Here is a 20,205-nt window from a genome sequence, read left to right as displayed (position 1 = left end):
TTTAATACTGAACTGGAAATACGGAAGTTCACATGCTAACCCTAGGCTTTGTGTATCTCCCCTCGCAGTAGCTTTGCAGAGCTGCCACCAGCTGTGTAAAGAAAATGACAACAGCAGCTGACATTTGCTGAGCTCTCACTTTGTGCTGGGTCGTGGGCTTAATAAGTGCCCTCAACATACTAGTTCCGCATTTCTGAGGAGACAGGAACTGTGATTACTACTGTTGTGCACATGAGAAAGGTGAAGTGAGTAGGAGGGATAGTATGCCCAAGGTCTCACAGACAAGGTGCAAACTCACCCCTGTTGGATTTCCAGCCTGTATCCTTTACAATGTCTATGCTTTCTTCTTCCTAATACTCTCACCCATGGAAAAAATGGAAGTGGGATCATGAGGGCCAAACCTGTGCCCTGGATCCTGGTTGCACCAGTAGCACCGACAGATCTGCAAAGGCTTCAGTGACATGGGTCATGGGTTACCTTGCAGGCGTACTATTCATTGATTTCTTCTTGATACACAGAAATCAAAGAGAATCTGAGTTGGTTTGGAGCCCCTGTTCCATGGTTCCTTGATGTTCAAATCCCACTGTGGTAAAACCAGGGGAATATGTTTGTGTCTGTGCCTGTACATGTGCATACACATGCTTTGGCATCAAAAGGCATTGATGCTGCACTGAGTCTGATCCCATCTCTTTCTTCTTGGAGGGTGTACCATTTTGTTGATTCTTCTACAGAAGAATCTCCGTGTCAAGAAAAAGAGAAGGAACTTTTGTTTGAGGTCAGAGTCAGGAAGAAACTTTGCCACTATAATTACTCCGTGGTGATATCTGGGGCTTTAGGCAGAGGATGCTCTGGGATCCCTCTGACTTCTAGGCAGGCTCCTTCAGGGACCCAGTGACCACAGCTGGACATACATAGCAGATATTCATGGCAGCCTGTTTTGAGGATGTGTGTACAGGTTTCCAGGAAGGTCTGTGTAGCATATATAACTCCATGAGCTGGACAACCTCCTTAACCTTCCAAGCCTCAGTGCCCCTTTCTGGAAAATGGGGCTGTTTATAGTCTCATGCCTTTTAGCTTACCATTGCAGTGATGATGAAGCGAGTTCACAGATAAACTGCTTGGTCAGTGCCTGATACATAATGGATACTCAATGCTTGACAGATAAAAATTGAAAATACCAGTTTGATGCCCCAAATAAAGCCTTCCATTTATCCCTTTTGAGCAATATGGATTCTGCCTGGAGTAGGCTCCTTGAGAGAACCAGAGTGCTTCTTCCTTTGGTCTGGTTGGTTCTGGTTGTTAATTTCCAAGACACATTTAATTTTTTTCCTTCAGTCTCAAGAACAAAGATACCCTGCTGAAAGATCAGGAAATGAGAGATAGAAATGGGACCTCTCAGAGAGTGATGATTTGTAATGGCCCATCAACAGGGATAAACTCCACTGCGGCAAAAAATAATAAAACATCGATTCTCAGAACCCATTAAAAGTCAGATTTATATGAGAGTTTAAAAAAGCAATTAGTCTGGATTAAAACTAATTAGTGCATTTGCCTCCATCCTGGGATGGTTCAGATCTACATAGGCTATTAGGAACCTACTATGTGCAGGACTTTACAGGATTCAAGGATGGGAAAGAACTCTAGAGAGATTAGATTCAAATAGAACTGGCTTTTATTTAAGGAGGAAATCAATTCCATGGTAGAGGTGCAAGCACAGTATCATGATGTTTCAAAGACATGCGTCGGATGAAATCACCCTAACAGTGGTTGGAGGACGGACAGGATGCAGGAGACATTACAGACAGAGGAACAGTTAGACTATCACTATCAGTCTTCACAACTGATAGTGCCACAACTCCGTATGGGATCCGTTTCAGCTCCTCTATTGTGCTTTCTTTCTGCATCAGACCGCCCTAGTTTTTATCTCTTATGCTTTAAAATTTCACTTTGCATCCTTTCTGGAGAGCCTCCATGGTACCCACAACTCCTAACCACCCCTGTATGTGCTGTTACCATCTTTCCTATCTCCAGGCTCCAGCTGTCTGGTTGGCAACTCTCTTGGAAGGTCCAAGATCAAACTCACCATCTATCACACCCCCTGACCTATCATCCCTTGTGGGTTCTTCTCCAGGTTAAGATCACTACCATTGGCTTAGTCTCCCAAGTGTTAGTTCCATGGTCACCCTAACTTCCTCCATTTTTCTGCCTTCCACATCTAAGTTGGTCACCAAGTGCTACAGATTGTGCTTCTCAACCATCTCTTGGGACTGTTTTATCTTCTCAATCCCCATGGCCTTTGATCAGGACTGACAGTGATAGTCTAATTGTTCCTCTGTCTGTATTGTCTCCTGCATCCTGTCTGTCCTCCAACCACTGTTAGGGTGATTTCTCTGAAACATAAACTGTACACTTGTACTTTTTTCTTGGAATGCTTCAGCATCTCTCCAGGGTCCTTGGGATGATTCACTGCTTATGTATATTTCAAGTAAGATCTTCTGCAGTTTGGATTCTGTTTACCTCCTGCTTTGTCTCTTGTAACTTTCTAGCAACTCTATCCTCTCATCTGATTTGTCTAGCCGTGCATCCATCCAATAGTTATCAAGCTCCTACTATGTCACAGGCACTAGGATAAGTGCTGAGCTTAAAATGATAAACCAAACGGTCATGGTCTTCATGGTCTTTGATCTCCTCAAGTTTACAGTCTAGGTGGCAGTCTGACAATAAAGTTAGTTAATAAACTAATCCATGGATCTTGGATATGTGGTCACACATTATTCTGAGTGTTCTTGTGAGGGTATTTTTGGATGAGATTCACTTTTGAATTGGTGAATTTTTTTTTTTTTGAATCAGTGTATTTTAAGGAAAGTAGATTGGATGTTTTCAGCTCCACATTATGGAGAACAGTCAGTTGAAGACATGAATAGAATGAATGATATGCCCGAGCAAGAGAGAATTCTGTAGTAGAAGGCCTTTGGGGACTTGAACTATCCACAAGCAATAGGATGTGTATGTATATATAAAGACATTTATTTGAAGGAATTGGCTCACCCAGCTATGGAGGTTGGCAAGTCTAAAGTCTGCATGGTGGGTCAGTAGGCTGGAAATCCAGGAGAGATGGCTTCCATATCCCAGTAGGAAGAGTGTTAAAGGATTTGGGGCAGTATTTCTAAAATCACTGCAGTGTGCTATCTAGCTATAAATTATTTGCATTTCCCCCACCTGCAGAACACATTAGACTCTTCCATTTCCATTCCATTAGACCCCTCCCCAAAAGTATCTCTCATTACACCATCAGGCTCAGCTTGAGACCAAGGATCTCATAAACCTTATTTAAGGTCCACATGTGGAGGAGGATCCTTAGGTTTGGTCCTTTGGATACAGGTTCTCTAGATCTGAAGATTTGTGAACTAATGGGGCAAGTTATCTGTCCCCCACAGCACTTAACTTGCAGTGATGAGACAGACACAGGATAATTGTCCTAGAAATTCCCATTCAAAAAAGGGAAAACGGGGATTGCCTGGGTGGCTCAGTTGAGCATCTGACTCCTGATTTTGGCTCAGGTCATGATCTCAGGGTTGTGAGATCGACCCCTGCCTTGGGCTCTGTGTTAGATATGGAGCCTGGTGAGTATCTCCTCCCCACCCCACACACATTCTCTGTCTCAAAAAAAGAAAAAAGAAAAAAAAAAAAAACCATAGCAGTCAGTGGCCCAGAGTAGTTCCAAAATCCAGCTTGGCATATGATGTCCATTTCTTGATCGGGGTCCAAAACAGATCCCTGGGAATGAATTTTGTGGCTTTTAGCTCCAACTCCGAGACCTTGATTCCGACTTTTGAGTCACCTACCTTCCACCCATTAAGAAACAGCCTATATCAGCAGAGTAGATTTCTCTACTTCTTTACTGTTCATAGAAGTTTGGGGATCAAACGGACCCTTTTAATTAGCACTGTCTTAGTTCCTTTTACTCCCAGCTGGTGTAATAACTTTAAGAACTTTATGAATTTCTTATATATAGTTTCATTATTTCTTTAGACCCAAGCCACACCCATAAATCTCTAGGAGGTAAGTCCTTTTATATTTGGCTCTTCACGAGGCTTCCATGGGATAGTATTCCTAATATCTTTGGGAAACCTATTGTCCTCAAGTTGCCTTCTTAGGACCCTCAAAGGGATTTCATTTGACTGTAGTGGTCTAGGAATCCTATATTTTACAAATGGATTTTCAGTCACACTACTGGCTTCATCTTTACTCTGAACCCGGCATAGTATTTTGATAACAACTTGGAATTGAGTACTTTGAGTAGCCTTGGCTGGCTAGAAAGATTGTCCTGCGCCCTTTTGTATTTACTCTGAAATTTACCCAAGTGTATATCATTGATTTTTTTAGTTGAGATCTTTTCTTGCCCAATTTATTCTAGGTGACTAGAAGAAGCCAGGTAGCACCTTCAATACTGTGTCTGGAAGTCTTAGATGCAACAGAGTTTATCCAGTACATTTCCTACTTTCTACATTACTGAAGTGTTGTCAAAGATTTTTCCATGACATATCCAGGAACCTCTTTTTCTCCAGCTTCCAATATTGTTTTCCTTCTTACCCTCACCAACTGTTTCCTTGAGGCCTGTGACAAAGTCCCAAATGAATGGCACATGTTTCAGTTTTGATTCAATAGCATCACACTTTAAGGAACCAGCTTTTGTTACATTTTCTTGCTATATAACAGATCATCCCAAATTTAACAGCACAAGAAAATGATAACTTTACTGTGTTTGTAGATTCTGTGTGTTGGGAATTTGGGCAGGGAGTAGCTTGTCTCTGCCCCATATTGTGTGGTGCCTCAGATAGGAAGACTCAGATGGCTGGAATGACTGATTCAGCTTGAGGCTGGCAACACTAACTGAAGACTTCTTCACTCGCATGTTGGGTGTCTGGGTTGGGTTGGCCCAAGGGCTGGGTTTGGGTAGGATTTGAGAACCAAGTGCCTCCATGGGATTTACCTTTGTGGCTTGGGGTTCTCACCACCTGGTGGCTGGATTTTGAAAGGAACTATGACAAGAGTGAGTGCACAGAGAGCGAACTAACCAAGACACCCAGGTGGAGGCTCTATAGCCTTCTAGAATCTGACTTCAGAAGTCACATAGCATCCCTTGAACCATACAGTGTTAGTTAAAGAAAGTCATGAGCCCACCCAGATTCCCTCTTGGTGGGAGGAGTGTCAGATAATTTAGGATCAGGTCTTTAAAACCTCCATAAGAAGCAGGCCTTGGAAACACTTTAGGACTCTGTTTCATCCTTACCCAAGATGACTAGGTAAGTTTTCAATATTTCTCTTCTCTCCCTTAGATTTCTGTAATGTTTGGTTCAACTGGATCCTCTTCTCCCACAGAGGAAGACTCATTATTTCCCCCTTTATTCTCCACATACCCAATTTTCAACAACTTTCAGAGGCAGGCCTTTGGTATTCACTTGTATTGTCTTCAGAGATTCTCGTGATGGGATGATGGAAAGATGGCAGTATGGCCATGATCTAGAAGAGAAAGACTGGGTGGAAGTTGCTTGGCCAGAGAGCTCTGGTCTTGAGAAGTAAGTTCTTGAAATAAAGGCTGTTGGTCTTGGGATATAATTAGCCCTTGACTATGCCCCTCAGGTTAGGGAGGACAATTCACAGCATTGATCCAAGGCTTCCAATATTGTTATTAGGTATTGTTTTGAATAAATCAAAACTGAGTTTTTGTTTGCTTTTATGTTATGAATACCATGGTAATACATGCATATCATGAAAAATATCAGAAAATAGGGGAAAACATAAAAGAATAAGTAAAAAAATTAAAGCTAATGTGAATGTGGCATATTTTATTCTTTATGTGTTAAAATAGTATTCCTAATTAAAGTGAGTTAATAATAATTAAATACTAATAATATTAATTAAAGTAGTATTCCTAGTTCAAATGAGATTAATCTACGTACACCAAAATTTTAAAAATTTTACAATGCATTAAACCCTTTTCTCCATGTCATTAAATACAACATTTGAGCATTATTTCTGAAGGTTATTTAATATTCAGTTGTATATCTGTGCTATACTTCACTTAGACCCCTTTTGGTGGCATTTAGGTTATTTCAACATTTTGTTGGATCATTTGGCTCATGTAGGAAGAGACCCATTTTATGGTCACACTTGGCACCTTTCCTGGGTTGCACTTATTTTTGGAGACAGTTGAAAGGTTGTACTGTGGAATTTGAAATAGATTTATTCTGTGTAGTCCCTGAGGGTGGCACCAAGACATCAGTAACGATGATAGTCATGATAGCAATGACATTGGTGACTACTGTCATTTATTTACTACACCTACCCAATTGTTAAAAACCTACATATCATCTTTGCTTTGTTCCTCTTTGTCATTTGCCACACCAAAACCACGGTCACCAAAACCTGTCCATTCAGTGTCCTAAATTTTTCTTGAATCTGCCCATTTTCATTCCTGCTGCCTTTGGCATCTCTCTTCTGTTGTTAGTTTAGTAGACGCTAGCTGTGGAACTGTCTTCCAGCTGGAGTATTCCTGCAGCCCTGGTCATGTCATTCCAGTGGCTAAATCTCTTTGTTTGGAATAAGATCCAAACCCCTTCTTGGGGCCCACAAAGCCTGCATACTCCTACTTCCTTTCTGTTTTCCAGCACTTATGACCTTCTCTGGTCTCTGGCATAACCCTGTCTCCAGGATTTCATCTTAGCTTGAACTGCTTTAACAGAGCATCATAGGCTGTGCAACTTAAACAACAGACATTTACTTCTCACAGTTCTGAAGGCTGGAAGCCCAAGATCAAGGCACAGCTGACCTGGTGCATGGTGAGAGCTCTCTTCAAGATGCTGACTTTCTTGCTGTGCCTTCACATGGTGAAGAGATACATCATCTCTCTCATCGTGTACTGTAAGGGCACTAAACCCATTCGCAAGGCCTCTGCTTTCATCACCTAACCATCTGCCAAAGGTCCCCCCTCTTCAGACCATCACTTTTGGGGATTAGGGCTTCCATGTATGAATTTGGGAAGCACACATTCAGTCCCTTGAAGCCTTGTGTCAACTCTTCCCTCTGCCTGCAACATTGTCTCCTTCCCCAAGTTATCTCAGTTCAGGTATTGCTTCCTCTGAGAAGTCTTCCCTGATCACATTCCAACCTCACCCCAAGTCTGGATTAGGTTCCCTGCTAGTGGTTGGTGTGAGTACTGTAGGGTTCCCTTCCTAGCACTTATTTAAGTTGTCACAGAATTTTATCTTCTTACTGGATTGTGAGTTCTGTGATAATAGGGCTCCTTCTCTCTTCCCTTCAGATCTTAGCCCAGTGTCCAGCACATAATATGCCCTTATTAATTATATGACTAACTGAAACCCATCGCTGCTGCTTCTTCTTAAAGCCCACTCACAGGATGACAACTCTGACCCACTTACAAGAACCAGCTCTAAAACCCTCCCATATTTGCTTTCTGGGGAATAGAAGATTGTCTTCTAGGCAGAAAAATGCTTTAAAAACAGAATAGGCAAGCACTTGTGTAAATCATTAATAAATCTGTTTACTATTTTTATTTGCATTAGATGCCAAATTAAATATTGCATTAAGTGAGTTAAATATTAATATTGCATTAAATATATATTACATTTTAAAAATTAAGTACTAGATGCTCTTCCTTGGAGTTGTATTATGAAGGCTTTAGCACAGTCAGCCCAGCGTGTGCTGTGTGTACTTGTCTTCCACATCACTGATGATTTATGAGAGCCCACAGGAATAAGGGAACAGGTGAGTGGCCGTGGGGGCCTACCGATGGGTGGTGTAGCCAGGAGGGCAGGGCAGCACAGCATGGTGAGAAGTGATGTCTGATGGCAGGAGGAGAGAGGGATGAGGTGGAGGGGAATGTGTAATTTATCATGTACTTTTATTTGCCATACATTGTCCTAAGCAATGTACATGAATTATCTGTTACCTCGTTTTGTTCTCATTACAGACAAATGAAATAGGTACAATTATCATGATACCTCACACAGGTGAAAACTGAGTTTCAAGGTGGTTAGGAGACACATGCAAGGGCTCATGGCTTTGGTGGGGCTATCATAGGCGGTGTGACTTACAATTTTTTTAAAAAGATTTTATTCATTTATTCATTCAACAGAGAGAGAGCACAAGAGGGCAGAGAGGCAGGCAGAGAGAGGAGGAAGCAGGCTCCCCACCAAGCAGAGAGCCTGATGCAGGACTCGATCCCAGGACCCCAAGATCATGACCTGAGCCGAAGGCAGAGGCCCAACCCACTAAGCCACTCAGGTGCCTCATGACTTACATTTTTAACTTTAACTATGATCCTCTACTGCTGCTTGAAGGAGGTGCTTTCAAGTTGGCATCAATCAAAACAGACACAAGGCTTTTAAGGAATCTTAAATTTGGCCATCTTCATTCTTAACAACAAAGGAACATGGTAGAATTTAGACATACCCACCCACCCACACATCTATCCACCCATCCACTCGTGTCACTGGCTTTTCTCGAGCTCCCAGGTTTGGGAACGTAGTGAACAAGGCAGGTACAAACACTATGCTAATAGATGTCATGGTCTCGTAATAGAAACCAGGACCACCAGGTTTTTAATATCCTAGGCTCTTTCCCTTTCACCAAGATGTTTCCATATTCTGAACTACTCTTTGCCCCTGTAGTGTATCCCATATTCTTTGTCTCTGAAGAGCTAAGAAGGGCATGATGCTGACTGTGCCCGGGCGTCTTGATGACTTGCTTAGAGATTCCTGGTCAGCATCTTTTCCTGATGACTGGTTCCCCACATGCTAGCGAGTAATGTCCTCTGATCTGTTGTGCCTCAGTGCTCAGAGGCCACATGCATGCATTGGAAACTGGGCTAGATAAGACTCTGGGTCTTTAGGTATGACTCTTGTCTTCTGTGTTAAAGGTCTTATCTGTGTCCCTGACCAGCTGCTCTCTGTTCTGCCTGCATGGCAAGTACAGCTTACCTGTTCAGGTGGCTCCCAAGACTTTATCACATCTCCATGTAGTAGAGTCTGACACAGAAAAAGAATCCTTAGCACTTTGCCAGACCAAATGATAAGGTCTCTCAGATCCCCAAATTCCTACTTGGGTTCCAGCTTCTCATCTGAATCCCACACGGACATGTTTCATTATTATTATTATTATTATTATTATTGCCATCTAAATGGATGTCTCATGGACTCTCAAATGTCACATGTTCATCAAACAGTTTCTTAATCTCTATCAGGACTCTCTCCACTCTCCGCCCCCTGCAGTCTTCCCCATCTCAATAATGAACATCATCGTCCACCAGAAATGTAAATCAGGAAATCAGGGATAATGATCTTTCCCTGGCCCCTTGACCCCCAACACAGACACCCCTTGTGACACACCAGCATGTCCCCTTGATTATATCTCCACAATATTCCTTGACTCTTTTTTTTTTTCCATCTCCACTGCTGTCATTCACATTTTCATGACCCTTTGCAGCAACCAGAGGGGCTTCCTAAGTGATAATCTATTTCTACTCTTGCTCTGTCTGAACCATTCTCCATATACCTCCATCCCTCCTTGCTGTCATGTCCAGTGATTTCCCCTTGCACTTGGAAAAGCTCCAGGTTCCTAATTACAGTGGATTCTAAGGCCCTTTTGATACTGTGGCCACCTGACCCTCCAGCCTCACCTTTAGCACCTTTCAGTCTGCTTCCACTACCCACCCCCCCGCCAGAACGCAGTTGCCTGGGGTGAGGAGCTGCTCCAGACTCACCCAGGATTACCAGTTCACTGAGCACAGTGTGGGGCCACAGGAGGCCCACAGGAAACAGTGGTGGAGTGAGTGAATTGTCTGTGGCAGCCAAGTGATAGAACAGGTAGTGATTCCTTCCACGATGGGGGGGGGGAGGGTGTCACACACTGGGGGATTTAAAAGTACGGTGGAACTTTGGTCAGAACTTTGATTGTTATCCCTGTGTCCAAGCTCTGGTAAATGTAGACTCCTCCTTCAAGAAAGGACTTGTGGCCCAGCCGTGAATGGTGTGGGCAGAGGACAGCCTCCAACTCTGGAGGCCGCAGTCCCACCTCAGCTCTGGAGCTGCCCTGCTCTTCTCAGGTTGGTCCCAGCCAATGACCACAAGACTGTGTACCGAGGCCTGGCCATGTCTGTGTGACACGTGACTCTTGTAATGGGCAGCCTGGGCTCTTGAGTCCCCAGTGAGCTGCCAGACACTGTCAGATCTGCAGGCGTGTCTTGCAGCTCCCCTGCCCAATCTTGCTGGCTCCCTTCTTTCATAGCTCCGTCAGTGTTCTGCTGCTGCTTTGAAAAATGGTCACAAACAGCATGCCTTAAAACAACAGAAATTTATCCCTCTCAGTCCTGGAGGCAGAAGTTCAAGATGTTGCCAGGGCTGTAATCCCTCCCAAGGCTCTAGAAAAAGATCTTTCCTTGCCTTGCCCAGTTTCTGGTGGCCCCTGGCATTCCTTGGCTTGTGTCATTGTCCCTCTGCCTCTGTCTTCATATGGCTTCCCCCCAACCCCCCATCTGTCTGTGTCTCCCATGTTCTCTTTCAAGGACACTGTCTTTGCTCTTACGCCCCACCGAAATCCAGTTTGATCTTGTCTTACCTTGATTATATCTGCAGGGACTTTTTTCCCTAATAAGGTCATATGTACAAGCTTTGGGGGTTTAGGAGGAATTGAACATGTGTTTTTGGGGGGAATACTATTTAATCCCCTACTCATGTGTTACTCCCCAGCAAATCATCTGTGTATGTGATTCCACCTCAGTGTCTGTTTTCTGGAAGACCCAGCTGACCTGCTTCCTTGGCTCATCTGGAGACCTGTATACCATGCCTCTCTGTTATATTATTCCATTTCTGCCGAAATACTTGAGTTTTGTCTTACTAAGTTCCTTGGAAGCCACCTGTGGGCAAGTGTGTGTCCTTCTGCACAATGCCAAGTATAATCATCCGTTTCTATGATAGAATCAGTGGTGAGAGAGGTCTTGGAACCAGAATCTCAGATAAAGCAGGTTTGAATTCCACCTCATTGAGTACAAAAGCCCTCAGAACTTTACTTCTTTGTTTTTGTGATGTGTGAAGCATGATAATAATAGTAATGAAAAATAATATAACCATCTTTGGGGGGATCTTTTATGAGAATTTAATGTTTCAATGGAGCAGAGTTCACTGCTGTCCCTTCATGTTTTTTCAAAACATGAAGTTTTTGGAGCTCTGCAAGGCTCAGTGAGTGAATGGGAGTCCCGGACCCTCCACAGTCTTTGGGCAGCTGCGTTAGTGGAGGGTTCCTTTCAGATGGTGATGGGACATGGTCACCTGGACTCATCCTGGGTGTCCTGATCTCCCTCCAATGGCTAGAATGTTGTATAGGCATTGGTTTGGCATATTCCTTGGGAAATGAAGACCGAGCACTGTCTCTTTATCTTTTCACTCCTGCTAGAGTAATCCAAATCCTCCCTAAGGCAAGGTGGAGACCTCTGACTGATGAAAAGCCTTATGTAAGGAAGGGCACAAAGGAAAAGCACAAAGATTAATCCAAGTTCTAATCCGATTGCAGGAGCAAAGAGCGTCCCCTGCTTGGGTTTCACTTAGTAGCTCTCACGATTATCATTGCTTGATCTCCTGACGTTTTTGTGCTTGTCAGGGTTGGGGCGAGGGGACACATAAACCGATGTCAAGGTTGAAATTCTGCTCACGGAGCGGATGACAAGGAAAAGAGGGTCTGCAGAAATACCGTTTCTCATCTTTCCTCCACTGGGGAGAGGGATGTCGAAGCTGCAGGCAAGCCAGGTCGTTTCTGAGGGGCTCCTGCAGTTTTGAATTCTTGGTGTGCTTTCCAGGAGATTGCAGACTGGAGTGGAAAAGGGAAAGCCAAGCTAGAGGGCACTTAACCCTGTCGTGGTCTATCTGCCTGCAAGGTTATGTGAACAGAGACTGGATTCAGTTTTTAATAGTGTGTGTAGTAGTGACATCTGAGTGCCGATAGAAAGCGCTGGTTTGGTAATTCCAGAGTGTAGTGAGGGCACAGGATCCTGTTCTGAACCTTGTCTGCACTTCTCCCTCTTTCCTTCTCTTCCTCTCTCCTCCCTTCCCCTTAAGGCAATTCCGGTTCCCAGACATGGAGAGAAGGTGGGCGGTGAGGAGACCAGAAGCCCTGCAGGGAGGAAAGGTGCCTAATTATTGTACTGGGCACTGTTCAGAATTGGAACTTCAGGCCCCACAGCTCCTGCAAAAAACCAACCAGGCTCTGATGAAAGTTTCATGTGGTTTTCTCTTCCCTTTAAAGCCTGTTGGGACATTTTTGGCAGAGGAGAAAGGGGTAGGGTTCGCCTTAATCCTTCTCTGTCCCATATTTCTGATTTAAGTGGATCCAAGCCCAAGCCTTGCAATTATCTCAAAAATAGCCCCGATAGCCATGGTGCATTCAGTGGGTTTCCTTGGCGGTGTCTAATGAAACAGCCCGGCGAGGAAGAGATAGCCCGTTGGCAGGGTGGATAGATGGCCCTGCGTCTGTTAATCTCACATTTCATCTTGGTTTAAGCAGTCTCTGAGCTCATTAATTGTGTTTCTGAGAAGGACCAGGCATTTATCTTTAAGAGCCATCTAGCTTCAGTGAGTTCATCTAGCCTAAAGAGAAGGGAAGGGACAGACCGGAGCTATCCACTTAATTTTACTGAACAAGAAATAGATTGTCAGACAGGATGACGGCTCTTGATCTGTTTTGCCTGATTGCCCGCCAGACAGGTGGTGCCAAGTGCTGCCCCTGCCAATGGTGCATGAGAGTGCCACCTCCCTGTGCTGTGATGGCAGTAAAGACCACCTATCTTTCCCTGACCCAGGTGAACTTCTGTCCATGCCCACGTCATATGAACAAACATAAACCGATAGAACTGCCTAATGTACATAGAGGACCCATTTTAAACAAACCACATACACAGCAACTCAAATTTTACCACAAAGACAGAGTAAAATGACTCTTGATACCTTGCAATTTTTTTAAAGATTTTATTTACTTTCTTTTATTATTATATTTATTTATTTATTTATTTATTTACTTTTATTTGACAGAAAGAGAGATCACAGGCAGGCAGGGAGGCAGGCAGAGAGAGGAGGAAGCAGGCTTTCTGCAGAGAGCCCAATGCGGGGCTTGATCCCAGGACGCTGGGATCACGACCTGAGCCAAAGGCAGAGGCTTTAACCCACTGAGCCACCCAGGTGCCCACTTGCAATTTTTTAACCATCGGGTTCCTCTGATGAATGTAAAATAGATTTTAAGTGTCAATGGGTATGGGGATAGTTAAATTACAACCATGGTATGGAATTGTATGCAGCTGTTAAAAAAGGAAAAGAGATGGTTCCCCATCAAGGGTTCTCTCCGCATCGGAAAGGTCCCTCAGGGAGTCCTCGGCACCCCCTGCAATGAAGAATTATCCAGTCCAAATTGTCAACAGTGTTGAAATTGAGAGACCCAACCTACATGAACTGGAAAAGTACATGGAAAAGATATTCACACTCTATTGGTAAGATTATAAGAAGCAAAAACAAGTATGCAGGTCCATATCTACAGCTCCAATCCATTTTTTAAAGTTAAAGTATATTTGTGTGTGTGTGTGTGTGTGTGTGTGTGTGTACGCACGCACGCATCTCTGGGCAAGTATGTTTGTACGTCTGTAGGAAGAGGCAGGAAGAACACATGTCAAAATTGCATCCATGATTATCATTTCAGGGGTGACTTTGGAGAGTGTAGGGACTTCATTTATAATTCAGAAAAGAGTGGTGGGGAAAATAATACTGATTTTGATTTATATAAATTCAATTGACACCCTACCTTTCCAGGATCATACATCCTGCAAAATAGATTTTCACAGGGCAGCACATTGACACAAAGCACATACATTGCTTTTCAAGGGACTGTTACATGAAGCTCATCTAGATGAATGCTATAAATGAGTTTTTTATAGGAGACTCTTTCTTTTCATTGCCCTGTGTCTGCCATTAATTACAGATGAGCTTGGCAATACTGGGCTTTGAGTTCTTAAACAAACACAATAAATGAAACTCTTAATATGGGGCATAAACAGATCCAAGTGGTTAAAGATGCATAAAAAGTCTTTAAAACCACTTCATGGCATACCAAGATGACCAACATCTAGAAAACAATGGCCACGAATATTCATTTTGGCCAAATTGTCCTGCCGGTCTCCTTGCTTTCAGCCAAATTGTTTTCAGCAGCACAGAGACATGTCCAGAAGCCTTTGAAGAGTCTATTATTATGCAATTATTATGCAGTAACTAGACCGGGGACAAGAGTGCAGTGTAAGAGACACAGCTGCAGTGGATCAGTCGGGACTGAATGTGGGGGTAAACAAGGGCAGGCACCCGGGCTGCAGGCTCAGTGGACTGGGAGAGCCCTGAGATGAAGGAGGTACAGCTTGTGGCAAGAGGAGAGCTTGGCTTGGGTCCTGAAGAGGTGAAATGTCAGTGGTACTTGGAGAGAGGAGGAGACAGTCAGTTTGTGGGGTCTGAAGCTAAGGGGAACAGTCAAGACTAGGTGCAGACACTCAGGGGTCGTGAAGGAGATGGGAACTGGAGTCTCAAGGGGATAGACGGTAAGTGGTCCCAGGGAAGGGTGAGTAAGATGTGTGCAGAGGTTGCCGGTGTTCCAGGAACAGACACAGGGAAAGGACCTCCATAAGGAAGCACTCTGGTCAAGACAGCGCTTGAAGAAGGGAGTGAAGAGCCTCTGCAGAGGGCTCCTGCCAAGTTGAGAAGATAGAAGGACTTGTGGTTGTCCAATAAGGCTGACTAGGTGGACAGAGGCTTCAGGCACAGAAGAGCAAGTAAGAGGGCAGGAAGGGGCCTCATACACTCTTCTTCAGGGCTGTAGCCTCACTTGTATTTTGTCATCCCCTAATTAGTATCTCCTCCTTGCCCAGACCATAATGCCATCGGGGGCCTTGTCCTTTGTGCTCCTTGTAGAGTATCTCGGGTTGAGCACCGTCCTGGAGGGTGCATGGAAGAAGCATAGAGAACAGAGCTTTGTTGTTTGTAAGGAGGGTAAAGGAGCAGGGAAAGAAGGGTGAGCTTTGAATACGTTTCTGGGCCCAGGGAAGGATCTGGTTTGAAGGAGCATTTGAAGATAAGGAAGGGGAGGCGTGATTGGTGGAGGAAAGGCTGAGAACCCCAGGGGAAAGGTCTACATTTGTGTCCCCTGCGTACATAGACCTCAGGCTCAGCTTTACACTCTCCATGTGTACCTCCCTTGTAAGCTTGAGGCCAGAGACCCACCTCAGTGACCAGGGTAGCATTCCCAAAACTGACCTGGAAGGCATAGGCAGGCAGGAAAAGCCCTCCTGTGTATACCTTGCAAACAGGAGAGAAAAGCCACCGCCATGCCTGGGTCTATCACCCTTTGGGTGGGGATAGGAGGAGAAGGAGCTCTTCCTTCATGTTTCTGACATCCATTCTACAGATTGCCTGTTTCATAACTATAGCTCTAGCCTAGTCATACCCCCAAGCATTTTTCTTCATGAAATTGGACTGTGCTGACTGGTCCTAGCCCATGTTCATTGTCTGTCTCTTGGTCATGGCCTTGACCAGTGATGATAATAAACGTGCTGTAATGGCTCTTATATTTAGGCCTTTGCTGAGTGCAGTCTATAATCTGGGTGTGTGGTGTCTCATTTAATCCGCATACCACCCTATGAAGTAGAATGAGGAGTCTGACACTCAAGGTGTTGATGGGAGGTAAGGGCTGGATGTTTCCTTGTCTAGGTGGCCAGGTAACTTGGGCCTGAGACCTTGGGAAGCAGAGCAGTATCTAATCTCTTGGCCTTTTGGGTGCTGGTTGGTTCAACTCCTCGATGCAGCTTGTTAGGTCATGAAACCTCCCTGGGACCAGCCAGTGCCAAGGGGGTTATCCTCACTTGGGCAGAGTCCAGGAAAGGGATTTTCTTGTTTCTCTGTCTTGGATTCCCTGGTAGTGGTAGAGTCCACAGGCATATGATGAAAGGCTTGATGTGAGCTTTAGGCATGGAAAAGGGCCACTTGCATTACCTTCTCTCCCTTTGGGTAGGAAATCGTCTTGGCCTGAAAGGTGATATCCTGGGCACAGGCGCAGGATGGCCCTGAAATTTGCATTCCATAAAGTGTCTCTGCAACTCATCTTTTCTCTTCTGACTCAGCCAGGGCCCTTCCTATGTTGGGAGCTGGCTCAGCATTCCGAAGATAAGGGGGGCATGTGCATAGATCAGTCCACTCCACTGGGGCTACTTGGGGCTATTGAGCTGAGTAGGGTGTGACGTTTTGGGTACTGTGAAAAGATACTTTGCATCTTCCTGTGGCGTCCTAACTTGCTTCTTAGAAAAACACCTAAATTTATATGTCAGCCTTCAAGGCCAGATGTGATCTGGACCCTGCCTGCCTCTTTGATATCTGATTACTTCCAGCCACTTCAGCCTTCTTGTTGGCTGACCCTCTCCTATTTGTGCCTGCCCCAGGGCCTTTGTACCTGCCATCCCTTCATTGGAAATACCTATTCCAGATATATCTGGCTCCTTCTTGTCATTCAGTCTCCATACCTGCTACTCCGACCCCCCAGTCTATAGTAGCAATCCTCACTCTGTCCCCCATAACCCATTTTATCATCTTCAGACTTACCATTGTCTGATACTGTCTTCATCTCTTAGTTACTTATTACCTTCCTTATTTGCTATGTTCTCCCTCTTCTCTTTCCCACCCTACGGCATGAGCTAGTTCATTGTTATAAATGCAGAGCCTATATAGCACCTGGCGTGCGTTACGCACTCAATGAACATTTTTGGATTGAATAAATCAAATATTTCTCTCCAAAGAATGTAGTTATTTTGTCTAAGAGAAAAGCATAGGAAAAGCAGTTGTTGCAATGTGAAACTCAATGTTTCTTGTCTTTGTATTTTTTTTTTTAATGCAGGATTTACCGTCCCTGCCATATGGCCTGGTCGAGGGTCAGGTAAGTACTCCTTTGTCGTGAGTTGGGATTTTTGTTCAGTCTGGTGAAAATGAAGGAAGTAAAATCTCATGTACTCTATTACTGTGCTAACCCAGCCCAACCATGTAAGGGTGTGACCAAGGAGGGGGGTGGGCATCGTCAGGGTGATAGTTTTCTTAAGCTTCCCTCCCAGCTGGAGGGGCTCCTGGGCATGACTGGAACGCATGCCATCAGGCACAGCACTCAGTCCCATGCCTGACGCAGACATCTACAATCAACCACAGCAGAATTCACCCTCCACCCAGAGCAGTCTCTGCCGATGGATCAGGGAAGGCTGGTGACCTGCTTGGCACCACTGATGTATGAACTCTAGAAGTCTGTTTTGCCAGGGTGTGGGTGAGTAAGTGGTTAGATGGCCTCTGATTAGAGATGATGAGAGTGGTTGTAAGGATGCAAGCCATGCCCTTGCCCCTGTGTCATCATTCAGCTTTGAAGGCAGAGGAAGGAAGACACATCTTCTGGCATCACACATTTTTATTAGCATCGGAGCCACCAGAGCTTGGCCATGTAAGAGTATAATTGAACCAAACGGATCTATACCTTGGGGCAGTGCATTTTTTTTTTCATTGATTCCGACTCCACATTATTATTGTTGCTTAATGAGGAGCTAATGTAACTTCTAATGAAGCCACATGGCCCTTGGATAGATGAAGTAAGGTTTTATTTCCCTCATGACACTGTATCCTCTCTTCAATTAAAACCTGGGAAGGAAAATTAATACCAATGTAAGAATTTTTTTTCTTCCTAAGATTAGTATCAAGATAGTGGCTTCTTATTACACATGTAAGTTTCCTGTTGGTGGGACTGGAGAGGTGCAGAGCTGGCCCATGGGCAGCCTGGAGTTGAAGTAGGTGGTGAAGGAGGCTAAATCGATGGTCTCCGTCGTTTGAGTGGTGATGAGCAGGTGCTTCATGGTCCCCCCATTCCTTCTCCTGCTGACAGTGTCACTGCCTGTTGGAGACCACCCCCCACCCCCCTGGCTCCTGCTGTTGGCTGCCAGTTATGGGTAGAAAAATCTGAATAAATAAAACAAATTACTGAGGCAAAATACACATAACATGAAAGTAACAATTTCGACACGAACAATTTAGTGACATTTAGTACATTCACAATGTTGTCAACTGCTGCTTCTAAGCATTTTCATCACCCAAAGGTAACTATGTTAGCAGTCACTTTCTGTTTCCCCTGGCCCGGCCCCTTGACAACCACTAATCTACTTTCTGTCTCCGTGGATTTGTCTGTCCTGAACATTTCATGTGAATGGAATCACACATGCATATAATTCATACACACACATGTGGCCTTGCGTGATCGGTTTCTCTCACTAAGTATAACGTGTACCAGGTTCATCCACATTGTGGCATGTGTCGGTACTTCATTCCCTTTATGGCCGGACAACATTCCATCATACGGACATGCCACGTTGGTTTATCCACTCCTCTGGTGGTGGGTATTTCCGCAATTGCGAGTAGTGCTGCTGTGAATAGGCATGCACAAATATTTGAACACCTGTTTTTTAATTACTTTGGATAGACATCTAGGAGTAGAATTGCAGGGTCATAGAGTAATTCGGTGTTTAACTTTGCGAAGAACTGCCAAAGTGCTTCCTTCTTTTAACCAGGAAGTTGAATCTCAGCAAGGTCAATCCAGTGTTGACTGGGATTTAAAGTCCAGCAGGCTGGCTCCAGGGTTCCTGTTTTCAACCATGCTGTCCTGCAGTTGGGGGAGATCACCCCTGGTTAACACATTCTAGTCTGTGCACGGTACTGGGCAAAGCAAGCGTGGAGAGCACGGAGGATGACAGGCAGGCTCTCCTAACCTCAAGGAACCAGTTGTATCATTCTTGGCCGACCAGTGGGTTTCCTAGTTTCTGATAGACCCTCCTTTTCCATTGAGCATCTTGACTTCTAAACTTTGGAAAGTCTGTCTTGTTGCTGGGTCTTTTGATTGAGTTGGTTTTTTCATGGGTTGGTTGCTGGACTTACTGTTTTTCCTCTCTCACTCTGTGTCTCTGGATACACATCTATGTATATGAAAATAAGGACTGACAATGTTAACTTGACAAAGTGATATCAGTTCATTGAACATTAGCTGTGAGCAACACTTCCATTAGCCTAAATCTCCCTGGCACCTAGACAGACTAGGTCTCATCGTCCCCCTTTCTGTCATGCAGGGCAGAAGCCCAGAGGGATGAGGTGACTTGCCCACAGTCACACAGCTTGTAACAGGCAGAGCTGGGATTTGAATCTCAGTCTGTGCAACTCTGCAGCCTGGATTCTTCCTCATGTGTTTGCTGGTTTCTCTAGACTCCCCCCCCGGTACCATATTTTCCACACTAGTGCGGGGAAAAACAAAACAAAACAAAAAACCCTCATTACAGTTCTTATTTTCCCAGAACCACACATCCCCAGAGTATTTTGGGGTGCTCAAAATTTCTTACTTGACCATGAGAAAATGGGAATTCCTACTGGGGCAGTGGCCTTTTTTTTTTTTTTTAAAGATTTTATTTATTTATTTGACAGAGAAATCACAAATAGGTAGAGAGGCAGGCAGAAAGAGAGAGGGAGAAACATGTTCCCTGCTCAGCAGAGAGCCTGACACAGAGCTTGATCTCAGGACCCTGAGATCCTGACCTGAGCTGAAGGTAGAGGCTTAACCCATTGAGCCACTCAGGCGACCCGGGCAATGGCATTTCATTCTTTTTGTGGTGGTTTACTAACCAGCATGTAGCAAAAACAGATTAACTAGTGTTTATGCTCAAGGTGGTGGTGGTAGTTTTTTTTTTTTTTTTAAAGATTTTATTTATTTATTTGACAGAGAGAAATTACAAGTACACTGAGAGGCAGGCAGAGAGAGAGAGAAGGAAGCAGGCTCCCTGCTGAGCAGAGAGCCCGATGCAGGACTCGATCCCAGGACCCTGAGATCATGACCTGAGCCGAAGGCAGCAGCTTAACCCACTGAGCCACCCAGGTGCCCCGGTTGGTAGGTTTTTTTAACTGACTCTGCATCCTTGCCTTGTCAGTACGTCACTGACTGGGGTGTGAGGTAGATCTCTTGTGTGGAGTTGTTCATCCTTCTTTCTGTCAGAGGGATGCTCTACAAAACTAGATAGGGAAGGTCCAGGTCCTAGCTTCTGTGGCAGCT

At 44.6% G+C, this 20,205-nt stretch overlaps 1 protein-coding gene across 1 annotated transcript in view; it reads left to right on the top strand.

The window, feature by feature from the left end:
* LOC309854290 (uncharacterized protein) overlaps positions 1-20,205 on the top strand; it is a 325,104-nt gene that overhangs the window by 163,709 nt on the left and 141,190 nt on the right. Inside the window, exon 2 of the mRNA XM_082713187.1 lies at positions 16,984-17,022. Within this exon, the coding sequence (XP_082569313.1) occupies positions 16,984-17,022 (39 nt within the window). The remainder of the gene's footprint in view (positions 1-16,983; positions 17,023-20,205) is intronic.

This window comes from Mustela nivalis, assembly GCF_964662115.1.
Source record: "Mustela nivalis genome assembly, chromosome: 19".
In the NCBI taxonomy this organism is placed as follows: Eukaryota; Metazoa; Chordata; class Mammalia; order Carnivora; family Mustelidae; genus Mustela; species Mustela nivalis.
The sequence above is the reverse complement of the archived record's forward strand: the minus strand, read 5'-3'. Positions and strand labels throughout refer to the sequence as shown.